Raw genomic sequence first — 24,624 nt, 5'->3', positions numbered from 1 at the left:
ACACCCCTGTGTTCTCCCTAACATTGGCGCTAAAACTAGCTGCCGAGCGCCAGTGCAAGCACTATTTCACCATTGTGCGAAGGGGCCTGCGTTGCAGGGAATGATTGTTTATGTGCAGGAAGGTGTCCCTTCCTACACATAAACAATCAGGACTGGTGATTAGTTACATCTGTATGTGCTTCAGAATGCCCCACACATAGAAAAAGCAAAAACAAGGAGAAATTAAAAGTATTTCTTCTCGTTTCAGCATTCTATGTCTGCTATTGCATGGTGTCCATTTTTGGCGCTGCGTCAGATTTACACATCCTTATAAATCTAGGGGAGCATCAGAAAGCAATGGGTGTTGTGGTGGAACGCCCACAGCAACACCCATCGCATCCCCCTTTCATACTAAGTGATGCATGTAAAGGGGCCATTTTGACAACTTTTTGTGGCTTAACATCACTTAGCATATATGGTGAAGGGCATAGCGCCTCCAGAACGTCACTAAACAGACATTGTGGTGGTGCTATCCCCTTGTAAATGTACCCCAAAGTGTCTTCTGCTCTGGTAGAGTTACTGACCTCCATTATGCAGAAGTCATTGGAGAACTACAAATGTTTAGAGGCCTTTTGAAGTTACAGGTGAAAAATTGAGAAGACTTTGTGTAGGAGTGTGAGGGGAGGTACTAGCGGAGGCTCACAAGGAGAAGAACGTGGCATTGCCGGGGTAGGTTCGGTGAAGGAGGGGGTGGGAAGACTCGTTCAAGAGTGAAGAAGTACTTTGAAAGTAGAGTCCACATGGGCAAGGATCTGATGTGTGGATTGAACCATTATCTAGTCATTATTGAAGAAAGGGGTTGACAGTTTCACACCGAAGGAGGTAAGGTGGGTCCTTTGTTTCTTTCCATTTCTAGACTCCTCCCCTTCAGGTCTTTGGAAAGGTTTTCTTACCAGTGGGAAGAGTGGGGAGAGAGGAGCAAAACGCCTGGTTGACGCATCTCTTATGGAGCAATAGAACATCGCCTGTTGCCTGCGCTGTCATTGCGTCAACGGGGCAATTACTGACTCAATATCACTAGCCCACAGGCGAGAGATTGCTCATTATTTCACAGCGGCAGGTTCACTCAAAAAGGAGATTGACTTCAAATTTGTGACTTTTATGTATTTGAGGAGTCACCTTTGTAATGCACTGCATGAGCACCTTTTGCCTGTATCACTTATGTACAAGATGAATTATTTTTTTTTTTAACTTGTGATAATATAGCATTTGTTTAAATCATTGCTGTGTTCAGGCCTACATTTTTATAAATGTATGTTCATTTCCATATATAGATAGGCCATTCCAAGGATTATTAGGTAAATAGAGGCAGATATTTGGAGCAAAATGATTGCTGCATGATCTGATGGCTTTTCCACCATAACAACTTTACACTCATTGCATGAAATACTTCACAGCTGTACGTCATATTAAGAGCAAAGAAACTGTCTGACAAAAGTATCATGGGCAAAATATTGTGTACAGAAATATCAGGTTGTATGACAGAGGCATGCATGGCTAAACCACACGTACCTCCACCATGCAGCGCGAACCACACATGCAACTTAACCATTAATTCCTTTACCACGCAGGCCTTTACCACATGAATTTGTGACAAAGGCGTGGTTGGTACAGGAGTATGTATGGTTAAGATCACCACTATCCCCACCCACCTCCCTGCCATAAGCCCTATAATTCTAACCCCATACTTCGCCCCCTGCCTGAGGCCTAAACCCTGCCTAACCCTTAAAACTAACCCTTCCAATCCCCCTGCCAATGCCCCTGCCTGAGGCGTTAAAGCCTGCTCTTTACCATAAACTACCCTGACCCCAGCCCCCCACGCTGAGCCCTAAAGCTCAGCCCCACATTATCCATAAAACTACCCCAACCCCTTCCACTGCCTGAGGCCTCAAACCCTACCCCCCGATTTAAAAAACTGCCAGACCCCATACCCTAAACCCTAAAACCTCCCCTGTTCTTACAAACTCCCCCCAAACTCAGCCCCAGCCCTTAAAACAACCCCAACCACTTCCACCCGCCTTGACCCCTGAACCCTGGCGCCATACAAAAAGTACTCTAAACTCTCCTGGGCCCTAAAACCGACCCCCCTAAACCAGGTCCCAGCCCCACATATCTGTCCGCATCTGGAGCGTCCCATCCTTCTCTCCGCCCACCTGAACACTAGACCGCTCTCTGCCTCACCCCCGCGCATGCGTGCTTAAGGCACATGTGTGGTTCAGAGAAGTGTTGCTGCCTTTGGTTGGAACGGCACACACGACTCTGCCTGCATTGTTCCGGCCGTTTTCCAAACATCTATTCTATTATTATTTTTAATATAAGTGAATCTTTTGCAGAGGAGAAAAGATTTGAAATGTACCAGTTTCATTACAAAAAAAGTTCTAGTGTTGCAAACCATTCGGAAGGGAAACATGCAAGAGGGTGAAGAATGCTTGGATTTGGTCTGCGGGGAGAAGTGACCATCGATGGAAGCCAGATGTGGAGGACACGATACGGAAGAATATGAGGGGGATTTATAAGATTAGGATTAATGGACAGGCAGTACTTACTAATATGTTCCGTAGAGGTTTCAATGTGTCAGAAATGGTCGGAAATAAAGGATTGACGCAGTTGGAACAGAGATGCGTGTCTCTTTTGGTAAAAGCAAAACAGATCAAAAGGAAAAGGAAAGCAGGTCCTCTGGAGAAGAGGTGTGTGTCCTGTAAGGATGTTGGTGCCAGTAGCAAAGTGCTGATTTTACGTGATTCCCCATTTTTCTGGCTGGACTTGCTGGTATTGTAAATCTGGACGATTGAAATAACTACCAGTCAGGCGCGCAACACCCATTGGACTCACAAGGCTTCAGCCCCACCCCCCCGTCGTGTGTGGCAGCCCGGGATGAGACAGCTTCCCGGGCCACACACAGCCGCACCCGAGCACTTCACAGGTCTTTAAAAGACCATTTGCATGTTAATGAGGCCTCGCTGTTCTTTCACCCCTTCCAAGAGCCCCTGCAGCTCCACTCTGCCTATGGCTTAAAAGACTCAGCCCCCCCCCCGAATTTTTTTCTTAGCCCCCCCCCCCCGAAATTTGTCTCTAATTGCGCCTCTGCTACCAGTGCGTATGTTCTCATCTCTAACAAAATAGGTCATTGGATAACCCTAATTGGCTTTTAGGTAAGGGTTCAACAGCAACAAGCATTTGCAATGCATTAGGTCTCGCATTTACGCGAGTTTGAGCTATTGACATTGCAAATAACAATGCCTATTGGCATTGTCATTTACAATGCCAATAGCTTTAACTCGTGTAACTGCGAGACCTATTGCATTGCAAATGCTTGTTCTCTAATGCAGCCCTGCCGCTAATCAAGGTGTCGGTGCAATTCCTTGCGAACTTACCCCTGGTTGTTTTTACTGCGACACGTACAAAAGTGTGAAATGAAATAATATATGAGTCTGGGTCTAAATGTGGGTTATTGGCTCCGAGTGACAATAAACAAATGAAGTACAGGAAAGACGGGGAGGCGAAACCACTGAAGAAATATACAAAGGCATGTAATGTACATTTGGAAGTACACTTTTAGTAAACCAACCAGCTACCATATTCCTCATTTTGTTCTGTACTTAAATGAAGGAGCATGGTCCCAACGCTTCTATTGGTTAAGTTGCATTGTAAGACAGCACCTTAATTTGTGGCGGTGCTGCGAAAGCGTTGCATTTTGACCCGGGCGAGTTATCCTAAATTTAATTGAATGAAGGTGGGGATGAGGGGTCGACTGTTAGAGCTGCATTTAGACAAATACCCAAAGATAGGGGGGTTAGGGTGCGCCCAGAGGATGAGCTTGTGGAAATCTGTGTCTGCTGCTGAGACGTGACCGGTGGGGCTTACATTTGGTCTCCTTGTTTTGATGCAAATGTAGGATCAGTGTCCAGAGTGTCTTAGACTTAAAGCTGCCTTTAATTTACGCATTTTACAGCTCCCATGAGGTGCGTGAGAGGAGCATTTTGACCGTGGTGATTGGAGTTAATAATCTCTTTATGTAGGTTTTGAGAGTCCGACCGGAAGAGCGGCGTTTCTAACACGATGCGGCTGTTGAAGTTGCATTATATTTGAAGGAGATCGTGCCGTTCGGAGGTGTGCATAAAGAGTGTTTCTAATCTACTGAGCTACATGTAATTAAAGTGAACATGTATTCCTTAGAGGGACGGAAGCTGCTTATGAGTTTGCTTTTGTTGAAGGGGCTTGACGGGAGACGCTTGAACCTGGCTGCATACTTTCTTCTGTACTGAAGCGGAGCAGCACGAGCGTTGCATTTTGAACCGGGTAAGTTCTTTTTATTAAAAATGAATGAAGCTGGGGAGTAGGGGCCGACCGTAGGAGCTGCATTTTGGGTAAAAACGGAAGGTAGGGGGTTGGGGTGCAGCCAGAGGATCAGCTTGTGTAAATGTGTGTGTGCTGCTGACACGTGACCGGCGGGGCTTGCATTTGCTCTCTTTGTTTTACGAAAAATGTCGGAGCAGTGTCCCGAGTGGCTTAGGCTCCAAGCTGCCTTGAAAGTACGCATTGTACAGCTTGCGGAGGTGCGTGAGCGGAGTATTTATAACGTGGTGATTGGAGTTAATAATAACTTTCGGTAGGTTTGGAGGGTCCGACTGGAAGCGCTGCGTTTTTAATACGATGCGGAGTGCTGAAGTTGCATTACATTGATCGAGAGTGAGATTTGAAGAGGAGGGAATATAAAAAAGTGAAAGTGATCGCGATTGCGATCGCCGCGAAAGTGAAAGTGATCGCGATTGCGATCGCGTGCTGCGGAGGAAAGACACATGGCCCTGCGCGCGTGCACGTTCACGTGCACTGAAGCTTTAGGCCACGGCAGCACTTTGAAAATCCCAACTATAAAATGTCTCTCCGAGCCAGCGCAAGCGCTGGGGCTCAGCGAGACCTAAAAATGAGTAAAACTGCAAAAGTGACACAGACGTCACCTATTTCACAAGGGCTGCATTCTGGCCATGCAATCCCAGAGCAGAAATCAGAAGGAGCCTTTACAAGTTTACAAACATGCTTCACATGTTACTTGCTGGATCTTGCAGCATACAAGGTATGTGTGTTTAGGGAGTAGAAGGGCCGCGTGCCAAACATGAATCTGGCATGCCTCCTCAGTAACAGAATTTAAAAGGGCTTTCTTAATGTACAGGCTGGAGCAGCTTTTCACATTTCCAAAGGCATACATGATAAGTCAAGATCACACCATCCTAACTCAAGAAAGGAAAAGAAAACATAGAAAATCGAACTCTTTTTGTTAATTGTCCAATGTAAAGATTCCATATAAATGCCAAAAAGATTCCAGATAAGTTTGTTTCTCTGTCTGAGCCTCATTGGACGACAAACTACACTAGCCAAGCTCTCCTCTCATACAGTGCCAGGAATGAGATGTCAGTGTCCAGAGGTGACCTAGAATAGATGTAAATGGTGCTTATCAGATGTTGCCTGGAAACAAAGGGTCACCCTCGGTCACTGCCCTGCTTGAACATCATTGGTGAAACATGGGAGAAGTTAATCACAGACACATCAACTAAACCCATCCAAATAATTTGACAGCAGAATAGAGAACCTACAAATGACCTTTCAACAGCACTGGCTTGAACTTTGGAATTTAACTTAGTTATGTGAGGACATTGATAAAGTGCGGGCCTCTCTGAATCTTGGGCGGAGCTTTTCCTGTTGCAATTGGTACATGCCTGATTTGCACATGGCTGGTCCCTGTCTGGCTCAGCTGGTAACACATTTCCAACCATCAACATTTTTTCCCTTTGTAGTGAGCCTATTGCCAGCCACTTTAACAATGGAGTGGCAGAGCCACTGTACCTGTTGGAGCTGTGTTTTCACTGGTTTGGGGAGGGAGGCATCCTCTTGTAATTTTCCCATCAATGAACATGCTATGATTGATGTAGCAGCTGAAGAAGTCTACTGCCAGCAGGGGTGGCTGGTGGAATTTGAAACTGGTGGGGGAGCGTATGCAGAACTAATCAACGTATGTGAGCGAGCGCAGCTTGCGAGCCTGACGGCAATCAGGGGGGTTCGGGGGATTTTCCCCGTGAAGATTTTTTTTTTAAATTAGCATCTTTTTGGTGCGCTTTTCAGCACTATTTCTGTGATAAATGGACTAAAAATTAATTTCTTCTAGGCATTATTAAAAGAAAACTCATACATTTTTTCAGAGAATTTCTGGGTTGCCAAGCAAGCCTGACTTCTGAAGAGGGTTAGGGTACTAAGCAAGACTGCTTTGGCTCTACCCTTTCCAATAGAAAACACTAGTTAGCGATGTGAACAAGTTCAATGGACAAACCTGGGGTCTAGGGAGAGTCCCTCTCCTGAGAAAGAAATGTAAAAAAGATTGGCAAATGGTGCATTTTAAAGCAAATGAATGCAGCGATAAAGCAAGGTTTATTAGGCAGTGGGAACGTATAGTCTTGAAATATTAACACATAAAAAACTGCCCTGTATCTACTTGCATTAATTTGTTCAACATTTACTGTAATATGTAAATTGTTCTGCATGACAACTTTAGCCCTTTAAAATCTATGCTTGCCCGGTGTCTTGCACTGCATGCAGCATTAACTTTGGAAAAATATGCTCTAACCAGACTTCGGGAAGCACCCACAGCTGCTGACTGTAACCAGTCATGTAGAAATATGTGCAGACAGGTCGTTAAGTTAGGTGAAAAAAGTGGGTGCTCCCTATAAAGGAGCATGCCAAATACATTTCTGTGAGTCCCATAGTGTGCCATCAGACCGGTATTTTGGTTTCTCCCAGAGATGTAATTTTATCCTGATAAATGGCACAGCAACTGACATACGCCTAAAGCCTGTCAGTGTGATTGGCTTTGTCACTGGGTGTTCGCTGTTTAAGATAAATGAGGCAGAGGAAAAGGAAGAAGTCACACCCTCAGAGGTTCAGGACGTTCCAAGTGGCATTTAACATATGCAGATAATAGGAAACATAATAGACCCAACAAAACAGCATGTATTAAAAAAACATCAGCAAATAAGCAAACAAAACCAGGCAGAAGAAATAATGTACATAACACAAATACACAGAACTAAAAAAACAAAAGAACAAGGGAAACTGTGGGTACATCACAGACAGAAAAACTCACGGAAGCAGCCGGGGACAGAGAAGTGTGTGTGTATAACATAGACATCAGCAAAAATCAACAAACCCGGGCAGGAGGGACTGTGTCCACTATCAGGAGCTAACAAAAAACAACAGAGCTTTGGGAATTGTGCTTGTAGCACAAAGAACAGGACTAGCAGCTTCCTAGTGTAAACGAGGCCGACAAGCAAGTGAGGCAGCAACAAAAAAAAACACTTAATAGACATCTTTAAAAACAAACGAATCCCAATGTCAGGGAACTGATATACCAAACATATATTCTGCTCCCTAATTTCCACAAGTGTGGACATTTAACCCATGCTGGGACGTTCCCTGCTGAAATAAATTGTTGCTATCATCTATGAACGCTGATAGTATTACAATGAAAAGAATGTCTCTTGATGGGGCGAAAAGAATAGATGAATTAGGATCAGATGAAGTGCTCGTGTATTTCATTAAATTGAAATCCCAATGTGCGTGACAGATAATCATTAATCAGATACATTAACAGAACTTCCAAAAGCAATTTCACCCACGAAACATATTTATGAAATTAATGTTTAGAAGCTTTTGAGATATCTTCTGAGACAGATTATTGATGACGTTGTTGGATTTATTAAGATCTGGAATATTGCCATCGGCATCACACACTTCTCATGTAATTAGAGTTCAGATCAAGCTGCCCAGTGCCTTCTGTGAAATACCCATGTAATGTTGCTCTTAACGAAGCATCGTTTAATCGGCGTGCAGGGGCCTTGTTTCTTAAGGATTCCAAGACCACGGACACTACTTTTACAAAACAATAACAGAAAGCAGAGAGCGTTCACTTGACCTTCGGTGGGAGGTTACAGCAATTAAATCTCATTTGAAATGTCGCGAGGAGCGTGGTTGTTCGTGTTTAGTGCTAAATGGTCACTTCCAGTGCACCTGAGTGAATATTAGTTATCGAGTGCGTGTAATGGAATGGTTTTTCATATTTTAGCAATGCACACATGATATGTTGTCGCCTCCATGTACAGGTTAGCAAGGTCATCGATTGCCTTTCTTTGCAATTAACATAAAGGGTTAGTTCAATGCTGGGTCTGCTTTTTTTACTGTTATATTCACCGGCTCGGCTGAATCAGCAGTGATTAATGTTTCTTCACTTTTGTATTAAATGAAAAATGATGCTATAAATGCATGCAATATTTTCCCATCACCAGTGACATACACAAACTAGCAGGTGGGTCGAGAGCAGGGTCGCTAAACGGCACCGGTCTACCTCCCCAGACCCTCAGCTGCTTCCGCCTGACACCTGCCCTCTCATTGGTCCTCTTCATGTGTGACGTAACATCCGGACCACTAACACCAGAAACGGCATTTACTAAAGTTAGACCACAGAGCACAGGACTTCACCAATACAATACCGTAGATATGGGCAGAATGAATTATTATAATAGCCTCGTAGTTGGTCTGTGCACTCCCTCACTCTGAGCATGGTTTGCCAGACACAGTCCTTCCAATCTACACCCACCTCTCAATCCTGACACAAGCGAGAGGCATTCCAGGAAATGTATGGTACTATTTAAAATGCGCTCAGAACCGTTCTGGGGACAACGCCATTAATCCTTACACTCACCCTTCGCCCGTCACAAACCTAGAAAGAATCTATGCTCCACCAACTGTAACCTAGAGAGCGCTCTCAAAGTATCCCACACACTACATCCGGTTTCCATCGGTCATCCTCTGGGCCAAGGCACTGGAAACCCTGCCTAGCTCCAGGCCATTGCCACTGTTTTCTCTTTAAGACTGCCATAAAAACAAGTACAATAAATGGAGAACCACAGCGCGACGGACAGTCCTCCTACCACAGGAGTGGGTGCACTTACCATAGTAACACGAAAGAAGCTTAGTCGTTACACCCGCCTTATCCATCATGTGCACTTGTAAGTCACCAATCAATCAATATTTCTTTATTCGGCATTTCAGAAAAAAGGCCATAAAAGATACAGTTAAAACATATACATTGTAAAATTCCTCATTAAAACCTGTAAGTTTAAAAATCATCTTACATCATAGACATGGGTGGTAGCAGTGCTTTCCATCTGGTTAGTTAAAGTGACAATGCAGAAAAATAACATATTTAAAAGGTTATATTATGATCATTTTGGCCATAAATCAAATAGATTAGATTACCCTAAATTCAGTCTATGTCGCATAATATACTGTAAGAGGTTAGAGACAATATAAACCACCTCTTCCCCCTCGAGTGACTGTAGAAAAAGTAAAGCTGGGCGACATGTACGAAAGCCCCAACGCTTTAATAGGGGGATTAATAAATTCCTCCGTTGATCCATGTAATATTTACAGAAAAGAATAGTATGTACTGTAGACTGGGGTGATGTCCCATCACAGGAACAAGGTGGCAATATTTTGTCCCAGTTATTCTTCAATGGGAAAGTCACCAGACGATGAAAGCGGTTCAGTCTAAACCTGACTAAAAGAAACAGTTCGTATGGAGCTATATTATAGGTCAGGTAAGGCTGAATCCCAAATACCGTCTGGACTAATAAACAGTGTCTGGTTGTTTGTTTCATAACCTCTAAGTTAAGTCTAAGGTCTTCAAGATGGTTTAAACAAAGTTTATAGAAAACCTTTCTTGTTAACTGTTAAATCTGGGTAGGATCATTATAATATTTTTCCAGCCCAAGATCAGTTAGAAACTTTTTGACATAGACTAACCACCTAGATCTGTGTGCATTGTCTGTTGGATAATTTGCTGGGTAAAGACTGTTTGTTCTGACGTCCAAATCCGATGCCATAGTAACAAAGGCTGGATTCTCACCAGGTCTATCACATACGGAAGGCCCAGTTCCACGTGGCAAGGATAATTGGCGGCTGTAGTAGGTAAGGCAAGAAGATATTTCAAAAAGCCATTCTCTACTAATTGGATAGGGGCCACGACTGCGTGGCCCCATACGCCTGCTCCGTATAGAGCCACTGAAAGGCATTTGGCTTTATAGATTTTAAGCATCTCTACAGGTGCTTTTTTCCCTATTTTCCTGGAAAAATTTATAAGTGCAGAGGTGGTTCTTGCAAATTGTAGTTTACTAACTTCAACAGCCGGTTTCCAGCTAAGTTTTTCATCTATCATGACGCCAAGATAAGGATACTTGTCAGTAGTTAATAATCTTTCGTTATTCAAATAAATGGGCCTAGTTTTGTTTTTCCTTCCAACACCTGCCTTCATGACAAAAGTTTTCCCAATATTGACTTTAAGGTCTAGGCTGGCCATAAATGAAGCATAGCTACTTAGGGCCCTCTGAAGTTCGTTGGGTGTACGGGCCAATATCACAGCATCGTCAGCGTACAAAAGGGCTGGTACATGGTGATTTGCTACCATAGGAAGGTCCCAAGCTCCTTTCAACATCTCCCTCTCCAGACCATTAGTATAGAGGGTGAATAGAAATGGGGCCAGGACACATCCTTGCCTCGTGCCCTTTTCCACCCCAAACGGCGCTGTGAGTTCTCCACTAGTGCCAAACCTTACTCTAGCTGATGCATCAGCGTACAGTTCCCTAATATAGGTTACTACGGTTTGTTCCACCCCCAGATCTAATAGGATGGGCCAGAGTTTGGAATGGCTAACGCAATCAAATGCAGCTGATAGATCTACATAGACCATATATAAAGCTCCAACTTTGATGTTAACATATTTATCAATTAGTAGTGATAAATTTAGAGCTTGGTCTATGGTCCCCAGACCTTCGCGGAACCCATATTGTAAGTCGGATAGAATATTATTTTCCGTTACCCACTCCTGTAAATGGTCAAGTAATATCCGACCCATCATTTTTCCTGTAGAGTCCAAAAAGGAGATGGGGCGGTAGCAGGAGGGTAGGTTCCTATCCCCTTTCTTGAAGATACGGACTAATATGGATCTCTTCCGGGATTCGGGGATGCCGATGGAGGACAGCGCATTAAAAACCCTGGTCAAGAAAGGAATCCAGAGCTCGGCATGCGTTTTGTATAAATCTATGGGGACACCATCGGGGCCCGGAGCCTTACCTTTCTTACTTGCATTTAGAGCCCTTTCGACTTGATCGCATGTAATGGGCATGTCAATGGGGAAAGTCGAGGGCTGGTAATGGGAAGAATCGTTATCTCTAGGGGTGTTTAGTAGTGAGTTAGTCTTAAAAATTTGTGAAAAATACTCTACCCATTCTCTTTCGTCTATGGCAACCTCTATACTTGGAAGACTACCCTTATCAGTTAAGAAAAGTGTTTTTACTACCGTCCAAAAAATAACATTATTATTACTAAGACAGCTCTCGTGTAATTGGTCCCAGAGTTGTCGTTTTAATTCCAATTTCCGTTCCTTGATAGCAATATTATAGGCCCTCCTTAAGTTGGATATTTCTACCCGATCAGTGGCCGTCTTGTGTAAGGCGAGTTTTAATTTAGTATAGGCAACAGTGCACGTGTGATTAAACCAGCCCTGTCTGTTCTTCTTGGAACTATTCTTTTTTACCGTTAGGGCTTTTTTTATGGTTTGTATCACTATGCCAAAATTAGTAATGACATCATCGTCTGAAGTAGTCAGATCCAGACATTTCATTACAGAGAGGTATGCTTCAGTGATCACTGTGTTAGCTATTTCTATTGGATCGACTAAAGCCCACTTTAGCGAGTAGCCATTAACTCTAGCTAATTCTAAGTTATTTTGGTCAAGAACGCTAGGGATTTTAGGAATAGGCCCAGTGGAGAGAAAAAAGGTTATACTAAGAGGGTAGTGGTCGCTCAAAACTATCTGATGGATGTTGAAGGTAAAATCCTTCGAAATAAAACCGTTTGAAAGCAAGATGAAATCAATGGTGGAAGTGCATCCCCTACCATGAAAGGTGGGGGCCAGCATCATGTTTTTATTAGCTGGTTTGTTTGCAATTCTCAAATCTAAGTTAAAAATTATTTCATTTAGCGAGCTGCCTAAAGTCGAATGAGAAAAATGAGGGATGGGGTTATCATCCCCATCGCTTAAACCACACAAAAAGGCATTAGGGGCAGCACAAATAGTCTGATTAAAATCGCCGCCCCATATGATGGTCACTTCTCTGCTTGATTTCTTAATTATAGGTGATATTAGGGAAAAAATAAAATTAATTTTCCCCATTGCATCCAAATCTGATAGGTTGTTATAGTAATTAACTAATTAACCAAAAGGAAAAGGTCCCTGGAATTTGGTATAAGGCTAAGAAGCTGAAAGTTAGGGTCCAGCTTTATGACCTTTATCTTTTCTAACTTAATCAAATTTGATATATACATGGTTAATCCTCCTTTAGCCCGGCCAAAATTAGAGTATTGGGCGGGTGAGAAATATGTTCTGTAACCATCCAGATGGGTCGCTGTTGTCAGCCATGTCTCCTGCAGACACAAGATGTTAGAATTTAAAATAAAATCAATCCAAATGTCATTTGGAGCGTAGACCTGCCACGTTCCAAAATACTGCCGCAATTTTTAATTTGCTAGGGTCTTGATCAGGAGCGTTATTAAAATGTGGAGCAAGTATCGGGGATTCCGGTGTTTCGTCCCTTAGCTGCACATCGATATTTTGAACTAAAAAAGATGACTCCTTAGTAACTTGGGCAGTGCGGGGTAAGAGTAAATTGGAGGGATCACTACATGCTTGTCCACTCCTTATACCGTGAAAAGTGCCCTGGTTAAGATCTTTTTGAGAGAGTCAATCAACGTCCTCTAACCCTCTAAGAGGAGAAAAACGATTGGATGTTAAAATGTTAAAATTAGAGGACCTTGGTCGGGCCCATGGAAAGATATTGGGCTGTATTGAGTTTCTAGCTAGTGACTGTGGATAGAAGTAGGTCAGATCGTAAGTTCTAATAGAGCTTTGATCTTGGCCTTGTAGCCAGTTGATTATGTACCTGGTTGCTCTGTGATCTCTAAAATTGACGATAATCACATCGCCTTGTATTTCTTTCGGCCGTGGGCCTACCCAAGCTAGTCTGCGGACGTTCAGGATTTCCCCATTGATATTAGGAGGCAGGGGCCTGTTCTGTCTCAGCCAGTACATCACCTTATTTTTCAACTCGTAGTAGCCCTCTTTTTTCCCTGTTTCCAGGACCGGGGCTCCTGTTAAAACTACAACATAAGGAACCACTTCTGGAGGTAAGTCTATATGATTGCAATTAGAACCCTCGTTGAGTCTCGTGGCAATATCGGCAGATGCGTTGCATGGTTTTTGTTTTAGATTACTAATTTTAGGGTTGTCAGTAGTCTGACCTTGCGCTATTTCAGTGTTACTCTCTGTAGCTGGCAGCAGATGTTTGTGTATTACTCAAGTTGGTAATTTTTTGCTTGCCTCTGCGTTTATTTGTCTATCTTTTATTACTGAAGGTAAATTGAGAGTAGTAGAGCTTTTTAAAGATGGGATTATATTGAGCGATAGGTCTTTCAGTTGGTCGGTATTTTTTTGTGTCAACTTCTCTATTGAATCTAGTTGTTTGGACAAACCCTTTATTCTTTCCAGCACAGGAAGGACAAGAGATTTGACTAATAATTCTAATCGACCTGTAAGTTCATTCATTATTAGGTAGTGGCTACAAGGGCTGAATAGTCACACACGGAGCAATAGAAGTAGAAAGGGCACAGTATATGGAAAGATGAAATGTACCTTTTATCACTTTTTCCCACTCTTCAGAAGGAGACCCCAGCCCAGCATCGTACAGCCCCGGACGGCCACAGATGGCCCGCCCTTTGCCCGGGCTTAGCCCGGCGCAACCCGCGCGCGGTACCGCAACGCGGGAGTCACAGCGGTCTTTTGTGCGCCTCCTGGCGGGAAAACGGCACAGCGGTCTTTTGAGCGCCTCCTGGCGGGAAAACGGCAACGCGGCTCCCCTGCTGCTTAGGATGATGGGGAGTGTAGTCCCGTCCCCGCTCCGCGGCCGCAGATGGTGTTAGCGGTGGCGGGGGATGGAAACACAGCAAGGGAAGAGGGTCGGCGATGTAGGGCAGCAAAATCCCAGGCAGATCCACAGATACAAGTAGGAACCCGCTCTGCCGCAGTCACAGCGGTCTTTTGTGCGCCTCCTGGCGGGAAAACGGCAACGCGGCTCCCCTGCCGCTTAGGATGATGGGGAGTGTAGTCCCGTCCCCACTCCGCGGCCGCAGATGGTGTTAGCGGCGGCGGGGGATGGAAACACAGCAAGGAAAGAGGGTCGGCGATGTAGGGCAGCAAAATCCCAGGCAGATCCACAGATACAAGTAGGAACCCGCTCTGCCGCAGTCACAGCGGTCTTTTGTGCGCCTCCTGGTGGGAAAACGGCAACGCGGCTCCCCTGCCGCTTAGGATGATGGGGAGTGTAGTCCCGTCCCCGCTCCGCGGCCGCAGATGGTGTTAGCGGCGGCGGGGGACGGAAACACAGCAAGGGAAGAGGGTCGGCGATGTAGGGCAGCAAAATCCCAGGCAGATCCACAGATACAAGTAGGAACCCGCTCTGCCGCAGTCACAGCGGTCTTTTGTGCACCTTCTGGCGGGAAAACGGCAACGCAGCTCCCCTGCCGCTTAGGATGATGGGGAGTGTAGTCCCGTCCCCGCTCCGCGGCCGCAGATGGTGTTAGCGGCGGCGGGGGACAGAAACACAGCAAGGGAAGAGGGTCGGCGATGTAGGGCAGCAAAATCCCAGGCAGATCCACAGATACAAGTAGGAACCCCTTCTAACAATGCTGTTATCATGTTATGTCATCTTTTGTTGTTAGTAGCATCTGAGCAGAGACAGCGCGAAATTCATCACCGCGATACTCGGAGCAGCGCCAACAAAAACACAAAGCCAGGCTTTCATGCAACACCCTGCATTTCAACACAACTCCCTTGCCTGTCTGAGGGAGGGAATGCAGTAACTAACATACCACATAGTCAAACAAAAACAGGGACTCCGAAATTAAAATATATAAATGTATTGCTAAGGATTTGCGTTATTTAAATTGTGCTTTAGTTCCATTTTAAACATCTTTTCCTCAAAGTGGCCATAGCCGAAATGAACAATATCTGTGCATGCCTTCAGAACGTGGTCTCAGTCTCTCCTCTTCCCAGCCGCCCCACCCACACACATTTCACCCCCGATCCGCCAGCCTTTTTCTCGTTCCCCTAATAATCAAAGTAATGACTCCCTCTTCAAGCCTCATAGCTTCTTCTGCCTCCCTTGCAGAGTAGAATCCATTCCTCGCTTTGCTGTGCCTACCAGGCATGCCTCCCTTTCTGCTCCCCTCCCGGTCTATGGAGATTATGTCAACCGTTTGTGTGTGTGGGTCTTCTAAATCTACTAGGCACAGCTGTCATGCAATTACACAATCTAGGGGACCCTAGTCACGGCTCGCAGACCGCAGTACTCGCGGGGGTGGGGGCCCGAGGGTGAATAACATTTTGAAAAAAATTACCTGACCGCCTCTGCTCCTGGTCCGCGTTGGCGCCTCTGCCCTCTTCAAACAGGAACAGCACGTCAGCACTGGAGTGGCAACCCCTCAGCCAATCCTGGCGCTGCTGCAGCACCAGGATTGGCTTAGGGCACGGTTATTCTTCGCCCGCCGCCTGCCCATTAGGAGACCTAGGGGCTCCTAATGGGCATGCGCAAGCCAGTGCAAACACAAGTGCGCATGACTGGGCACGGGCAAAAAATTTGCTCACCTTCCCCACTCATGCTGCCTGTCCCTGGCTGGTGGTCTGACAATGCATGTCAGTCAACATGACGCCGGACTGCCCACCCCCTTCAGACTCTGAAGGGGGTGGGCGGTCTGACGTCATGCTGACTGGCATCCCTGAACTTAAGTAAACTGATCAGTTTACTTAAGTTCAGAGATGCAGAGGGAGCTGCGGGCGCGGGCGGGCGGGGGATCAACGCCCCAACGACCCAATGGAAGCACCGCTACTGACTGCCAGTAGAGAAAGCAAGTAACATACCATCTTGGCTTTCCTGATGGTGTATTCATTAAGGGTGATGTCCTCGAGGGTGAGGTTAGTGTCTGAGCTAAATCCAAGTGTCACTGTGTTTGCTTAAATTTGGGGTGCAAGTCCATCAATGCTCATGACATTGAACCAGGTTTGGAATTCTCTTTTGGTGTGGCTGAACTTCAAGGAGTGTGGTGGGTATAGTGGTCGCAATTATGTGCAGGCAGTTTGTGAAGAATGTCTTGAGTGGAGAAGACTTCCAAGTAGAGTTGTGTGCTATTGATGTATTAATTAATGTTGATGTTGTCTCGGAATTAGATTATCTGGGCCTTCATTTACAGTTTAATGTAAATAGGGTGAATGTTGTGTGTCAGAATATTGCTAACAAAATTACGTTCTGAAAAAAACATTGCTATATGAAACGTAAATTGCATTTTTACATTTTTAAAGCACACTAACAACACGCAAGGATATCCAGGCATTTGTGGTAGGTGCATGAGGCCAGCCTAGAGGGCTTAATTGAAGAGTCAGGGTCTTCAGGTTGTTGTAGAATTTTAAAAGGGAGGATGAGATTCCGACCTTTTGAGGGAGGCCATTCAAGGCTTTAGGAGCATGGTATGAGAAATGCACAAACCCTGATCTGATTTTGGGTATTAGTAGGGTATGTGCCAATTGAATTCCAGTAGGGAAGAGGTGTCTGTAAGGTTGGTGGGTATTCATTTAGGCAGGGTCTGTGTTGTGGAGAGTTTCATAGGTTTGGGTTGGTAGTAGGAAGGGTGCTCGTTCGTGTCTCGGGAGGCAGTTAAGTTCCATAAGGTGAGGTGTTATTTGGGCTCAGCTTGGCATGGGAGGGTGAGGACAAGCCTGGCTGCTGCGTTCTGGATGGTATGAAGTTTCCTCATAAGCTAGTAGAATTTTCCTGTGCATAGATGGCGATTTTAGTTCTTTGCCTACCCCCCTCCTGTGTGGAGTCCCGCAGGGCTCTTCACTGAGCCCGACGCTTTTTAACATCTACATGGCCCCACGGGAGGAGGTGGTTGCCCCTTTCGGGGTGACAATGGCAACCTATGCAGACGACACTCAACTGATTGTTTCTTTGTCCCTGTCGGAAAGCCAGGGGGCGAAGTTTGCGGCTTGCCTTACCAACATCATGGCATGGATGTCGGACTCCCGGCTAAAACTGAATGGGACGAAAACGGAGCTTATGCTCCTTGGCAATCTATGCTCATCACTGCCCAAATGTATGTGGCCAGCTAGTCTGGGCGTCCCCCCAGCCCCTAAGGGCGCCATAAAAAGTCTTGGGGTATGGCTGGAACCTGAGCTATCTATGATCACACAAGCCAAACGAGTGGCAGGGACGTGTTATGGGCTGCTCCGGTCAGCCCGAAAAGTCCTGTCGCTTCTCCCTGATACTTCCAGGAGACTATTGGTCCACGGATTGGTGCTCTCCAGGCTTGATTATAGCAATGCCCTTTTCCTGGCGGCACCTGAATCCACACTGAATGTTCTCCAAAGAGCACAGAATGCAGCTGCACGGATGCTCACTGGTACTGCCAAAAGCTCTTCAGCTCGGCCTGCCTTGAAGGCCTTGCACTGGCTACCTATTAGAGCGCGTATTAAATTTAAATCTCTCTGCTTAGTGTTCAAAGCCCTACAAGGATCGGGTCCCCCCATTCTAAGAGATTTGGTCCACTCTTACAAACCTACGCGAGCCCTTCGCTCTGAAGATGGTAATCTAGTAATGATACCCAGGGCAAAAAAGGCGAAATCGGGTGGACGTCGGTTTTCCATTAATGCAGGTCAACTATGGAATGCTCTACCGACGGCTTTGCGTAAAGAACCCAACTTGGCAAAATTCCGCAAAGCATTGAAGACTTATCTTTTTCCTCTGTAGGTCTCTCCCTGTGTCTTGGGGTAGCGGCTCAGTACATTGTTAGCGCTGGGACGCTCAAGGGCAGCCATGCGCTTTAGAAATCTCTTTTCATTTCATTCATTTCATTCAGGGGGTTCCTGTATTCCAGTCTGCTGGCGATGAGGGCTTGGGTGACCGATTTCCTTATGCTAACTGGTAGCTACTTGAAAATTTTCTTCAGCATCCTCACGATGATGAAACAGGATGAGGCAACTGCATTTACAAATGGCGGCCATGTCCAGTAGTTTAGAAATATTCTTTGATTTCTTGTTTGTGAACTGGGTATTGGGTGAGTCTGAGATCAAGTACCAAGGCAAAATATCTTTCTGGAATACCACCACTTCAGTCCTGTCTGTGTTCAGCTTGAGGCAGCTGGACTTCTTCCAGGTGCCGCTTCTGTCATGCATGCGGTGAACTTATTCCGGATGTTGGATGTTCTATCCAAGAGGTACAATATCAGTGCAGGTCGTCTGCTTATCTGACGATGTTTATGTTGTTAGTCGGGGTGACATCTAACAGTGGAGTCACATGTATTTTACAGAACGTCGGTCTGAGCGTGGAGCCCTGAGGGACGCAACAAATAAGTTTTCTTGGTTGAGTGCGTGTCCTATTTAGAGAATACACATCAATACAATTTAAGTAAAGTGTGGCACTCTGCATTTCTCAAGACCGACTCTGAGGTTTGCATCAACTGGTGTCTTGCATCATGTTTCTGCTGTGACTTTCCAAAGACCAAGATATCATCAGAGCAAAACGGAAAATTGGGAATACATTGCATTACCTTGTGTATCTTTTCCTGAAATTCTTCGGCATCCAAGAAAACACTGAAACTCAAATAATTGTATCTGGAAATTCCTATGTAAGTAGCAAAAATAGAAATGTACCTTGTCATCTCCTCTCACTCCAGCTGATGAAATCCTCTATCAAGGTCAAACTTTGAGATGTGTGCATCCTTGAGTAGAAGTTTTGGAACCTAGGTACATCATAAATCCTCCATTGCATTGAAAGATTGGGCTGGTATTTAACTACAGAGATGCATGACAGGCCCCTTGCAGGTTTTTGAGAACAATAAAATCCATCCATGGCATTGGTCCAGCAACAGGTTCTATAATATTTTGATCTGTAAGATTACCAATTGTGGTCACCACCTGTCTGTAAATGTTGAAAGGTATTGATTGCCAATATTGAGCTACTGGCTGAACAACTTCATCTATGTGCTGAAGGCTCTGTTTACCATTGATTTAGCCTAATTCAGATAAAGGTTTGGTAGCATAAGGATTCTCTGATCTATAAGTCTTCAGTATTAGATAACATAGTACATGCAACAGCCATAGGATGTGCCCAATGTCTACATGAGATGTAATAACAAATGTCTTAAATTCAAGTTGTTTGTAATCAGGAGACAATAGAGACTGAAAATGACCCTTGCAGGGTAGGGGTGTGTGTGAACTGCATTCAAGATCAGGACATTCGTCTGTTTGAGAGGAAAGCTGATGGTCAGTTTGACAAATTCAGTGCCTTCTACCAAAGTCATTCCCAGTTTTCAGTACAAATTCTGTAATGTTGTCATCTTCAGTGATGAGATTCTGTTAAATAGAGAATATCTTTGCAGTGCTGCACATGCACACTAGTCAGGTAAACACCAACACAGTTAGAGTCCTTGTGTTGGTTCAGTCTACGACTAAAAGACGCTGTTAAAAAAAGATTCTGCTCCACATGCTGGTCACTTGTCCAAACGAGGAGCATATGTCCCTGTGAATTCCATTATGCAATGCACCCCATTTTTCCGATCTTACGTTGGCCTTAAAATTTGACGAGAGAGTCATGTTGTCTTGGAAGGTTAAAGACATTGTCATCATCACAGTGCTGTACTTGAACACTCCGGGTACGTACATAAAGATACTTCTCGTAACATATCTGTGATCCGATGGCGCAGATGAAATCTAACATAAAAGATTGAATCGAAATTAGGGGTGAATAGCACAGGACTTCCATGAACACCACAGATCGCAATTGAAAAAAGTATGAGTGGTGACTCAACAAGTGGTGAGGAAGTGGAACAAAGGAAGAAGCATACTATATGTTTGCAAGAAACTGGGACCCGTATTTTGAAGCAGGGTTTGGCTTTCTGGGGGCACAGGCATGGAACAGACTCCCTGCTACACTGAAAGCCAGAGTATTCAATTTTTAAGAAACACTTTGTACATTTTGTAGAGTCTGTGTCTATAGGCCTGAATGAGCTTGCTGTTGTTCTTTGGCCATGTGGTTGACAACCGTTTTGTGCATTCAGCCAGTGTGCCAGTGGACAATAAAGACATTAACACATTCCCATATTCTAACAATAAAATCATGACTCCTGAGAAAATTGCATGGGAGGAATTGAGCAAGTTAACAGTGCATGGAAGAAAATAAAGGGCACTGATATAAAGGGTTATGAAACGCCAGAAGCTGACCGTTTGGGAATGATCATGGAGCGTGCAAAATAAATCTATAAGACAAAACATTTCCAATAGCCTCTAGTATAAAGGACACTATCAGCAAGGCGAGGCGATAGAATTATTGCCACTTTTGCAGCCGTTTTTGGCCGAAAAGCGGCGATAATTTTATCGCCTAATTAGCAAGCTCATGCTAACACGTGACCTGACCTGAGATGACAGGAGAAATGTTGCTAAGCGACATTTCTCCTATCATCAAGCCCCACGCTATGAAGCATAGCAGCAAGAAAAGTAGCGATAACCCCTGTTATCGCTACTTTCCTTACGCCTGCTTCAGGACTGACTTAGCCATGATATCCTATGGAAGGTGGATATCATGGCTAAGTTTGGGAGTCCCTATCATCAAGCTAACGCCACATTGCGTGAGATTATCGCTGGGTTTCCAGCGATAATCTCACGTTAGGCAGTTAGCGTGAGGATTTTTATCACTTTTGAGATAAGCGTTGCTAATAGCACGCTATCTCAGCGATCAAAATCCACGCTAGGCGGTGATAATTATTCTCACGCTAAGTGCGCTGAGCGATAATTATCGGCGGTTGTTGCTGATATGCCCCTTAGTATTTTGCATTCATCATACTTCATGTAAAGTGGAGTGGTTCACGGTGGGATGTTATTGCTCCCATTGTTTATGTAAAGTTATAAACATAGAGGTTAATATGGATAGGAACTGCTGGGAGGAATGATTTGCAATAATGTACAAATGAGCCTGTTTTTTGTGTCTAATGAGTAAGACACTGAATCTGGTCACTTCCTTTCCTAGATATTGCATATTTGTTATAATATTGTGTCCTGAAGAAGTTGAGGAGAATCAACTCACGTGCCACCGAAACTCTGCGTCAACGGTATTTTTTAATCAATTGTTCCTGTAAATGGTTTCTATGAATAGCCTTGAAAGATATCAATCCTTTTTTGTGAATTATTTCCATGAACAGTTTTAAAATTGTGTCAGATTTTGTTCTAAGGGTTTGGCAAGGAATTAATGTATTTACTTGTACAAGCGTTATAATGGTAAAACTGTGTGCAATATGCTTTTAAATGTGTATAAGTATGTTTTTATGAGAAGGTTTATAAACTGACTGTGCAAAATAAAATCGGACATTGTTATAGAAGACAGTGAGCAGTGTTTAATAATATAATAATAGGTCTTTTGTGGAAATACATCTATGGTTAGTGCATTTGCATAGCCTCTTTTAACTAGTATAGTCATATTCCACGTCAATCAGTTGCACAAAAGGGAATCTTTTCTTAGATTTGTGATGATTGCAGCACAATTTCTTGAAATAGAGAAATTCTTACGAATAACTTAGTTCTCCTATCCCTATCCTAATAGATGCATAGCAATTATAATTAGCAAATGCTTCAAGCACAGTGAGATGATATTCTGGACATCACATCACTGTTTTTCTGACACCAACAAAATTTAAAAAAATCTATTTTCAGTAGATAAACAGGGACAAGAATAGTACATACCTGATGAATAGATTTTGATGAAATTGGAAAACATGTCAGTAATAGTATCTTCAAAAAAGGCAGATTCGCAGACCAAATACCTCTCCTTTGCCTTTAGCGTATCAGAACATTTTTCATGGAGCTCCTTCAGGGAGATAGTAGTGGCCATGGCTCCAGTGTATGTTTACCTTGCTCTCATTCTTTGTGACTTGCACTCATGTTATATACCTAGAAATTTTAATTTTAAATGCTCTTTAAACAGAGGGAATGTTTACATATGCAACTTATTTCAACATCAACACAATTTCACTTTTATCCTCAGACTCAATGGCCCAAGGCTGAACTCATATTGTTTGCCTATATGCAAGTAAAATACTTTAAACCCTGAAACACAAGCTTACACAACATGGATAAATGTGTACATGTCCATGAGGGTATGAACATTGCCTAATATGAAGGCCTGAGCAAACACCCACTCTTTGCATGGACCTAAGGGAAAGAGGAGCTGGCCTAACGGGTAGGGCTTTCAACCTCGAATCTGGGGAACTGGTTCGAGTCTCGGCAATGACGCTGAACATCCTGTGATACTGGGCAAATCACTTAATCTCCCTGTGTCTAACAAAAAACATGAATGTGTCCTCATGTAATGCAACTGGTGCTATGTAAAGTGCTCTGATACCCGATTTGGGTCAAGTTTGCTATATATAAAACTCTGTAAAAAAACAAAACAATTGGCTCTATTTTTTATAGAGCTTAAACATGTAAAATCAGCAGCACAGTCCAGGTCAGAAAGTGCTTCCTGGTTCCCAAGAATGTTTGCCCTTCATTAGGACTGGACTCTTAAAGCCAGTGGGATCTGTAACTGTAATCAGAAGGCCCCAAAAAATGATGAGGTCCACTGGAACACTGAAGATTTGTTTACGTTTCCCTGGCGATGACAGTTGCTCTGTGTGTCCAAAATCTCCAGTTGAAACTCTGCTGAGAAATGAGGAACTACCGGGGGGTTGGTTCTAAAATTACAAATTCACCAATAATTCCCCATTTCTGGGGTGTCCTCTTGGTGCCACTTATAATACTCCACCAGGCTTAGCTCGATGGCATAGACCTACAACTACTCAAGTCAGATAAAAAAAACAGCATCCCCTAGATAGTAAAGACAGTATTAGACAAAAATCACAACCCACGGACAATATGATCTTGACTATCCAGGCATCCCACATGAAATGGTGTACATTACCCCACGCCAACGCCTATTCTCAGCCTCTCAGACTGAAGGACTCCCTTTCTGATAGGGACATTAAATCCTTCCTATCTCATTTAATTCTACTTACTCACTAAATAGAGGCAATCCGACACAAATCTAAACAGTTTCTACTAAACCTCACAGGGCACAAACTCAGAGCCATAAATAAATCAAACCTTAAACAAGTGTCCATCGCTAAGTCTTCATTTGCTAACACCAAACCACATCTGAAATGCATGCTATTCAATTACAGATTGACAATAAAAATTCGGTGGACAACATCGCAGACCTCATCTTTGCGCATGAGCTTGACATACGAATCCGGACTAAAACTAGGCTAAATGAGGCCTCATCTCCTGCTCTAGACCTACAAGTGACTCCTAATCACAACATCATTATATTACACAGGCCAAGCTGACCTGGTTAAGACACAGAAACTATCTTGCAGTGAAACAGTCACATATGCAAATACTTTTGCATTGATATTTTGAACAATAACAATCCAGTGTGCAAATTACACATGATCCACCACCCACCAGGTGATAACTTCAAATTTGAAGAACAAATTTTGGAAATCATCTCAACCAATGTAGGGCAACATGGCACCCACAACTTCCTAGAAGACTTCAACCTACACTGTAATTGCCCCTAATGACCCATCAGTCAACAGCCTTAAATGCTTCATATCAGATTGCAACCTGACTCAATTCTGTGACGGTCCTACATACAACCTGGGTGCAACCTTGGAATATCATCAATATGGAATCTATCATACTATGTGAATAGACAGATCATCACTGCATCACCTTCCTCATCACAGAATCAGTAAACACAGGAAAGTCTTGTCTAATGAAACCCTAACAATGGGGAAAAAAGCATTAACTGGAACAATAACAACATCCTTACTCTTCCATCCCTCGAATATGGCAAATGTCCATGTCATCACAAACCACTATAACAACTCCATGATGTCATTTTGGATGCAATTGCACCCTTATAGCTAAGAAGAATGAACACCAAAGACTCCAAACCTTTGTTCAATGGCAGCTTGAGTGATGAAAGACATACGCTTAGAATACCTGAATGAGCTTGGATACCTATACCATCCCCTAAAAACCTTAAACACCTAAGTTGAGGAGCATCTACAACAAATGTATCAGAATATCAAAAGTAAAAAATATTCTAAGCAAATTAGATAAAGCCAGAAATTATCCCCAACAAACAGTTTGATCTGGAAAAGCAACAATCCAATATGCAACCTTACACTACCCCCACAGGATCTTGTCCACAACCAAACTATGAGGATGTTGCCTGAAACCAGCCTCAAAGCGCTATTCATTCATACCCAATTGTCACACTCCAGGTCTATCAGTTCTCATCTCCAAATACAATGCTTCATGGAGGACTTTAAAAACCTTGGAGG

At 43.9% G+C, this 24,624-nt stretch overlaps 1 protein-coding gene across 1 annotated transcript in view; it reads right to left on the bottom strand.

Annotated features, from left to right (window-relative positions):
* Positions 1 to 22,155, bottom strand: part of LOC146829760 (nicotinamide N-methyltransferase-like) — a 104,017-nt gene extending 81,862 nt beyond the window's left edge. Inside the window, exon 1 of the mRNA XM_085608483.1 lies at positions 21,980 to 22,155. Coding sequence (XP_085464609.1) covers positions 21,980 to 22,127 — 148 coding nt within the window. The 5' untranslated portion in view covers positions 22,128 to 22,155. The remainder of the gene's footprint in view (positions 1 to 21,979) is intronic.
* Between the last annotated feature and the right edge of the window lie 2,469 nt (positions 22,156 to 24,624).

The sequence above is a fragment of the Triturus cristatus genome, chromosome 5_2 (genome assembly GCF_964204655.1).
Source record: "Triturus cristatus chromosome 5_2, aTriCri1.1, whole genome shotgun sequence".
In the NCBI taxonomy this organism is placed as follows: domain Eukaryota; kingdom Metazoa; phylum Chordata; class Amphibia; order Caudata; family Salamandridae; genus Triturus; species Triturus cristatus.
Note: the sequence above shows the minus strand (reverse complement) of the source record. Positions and strands in the feature narration are given on the sequence as shown.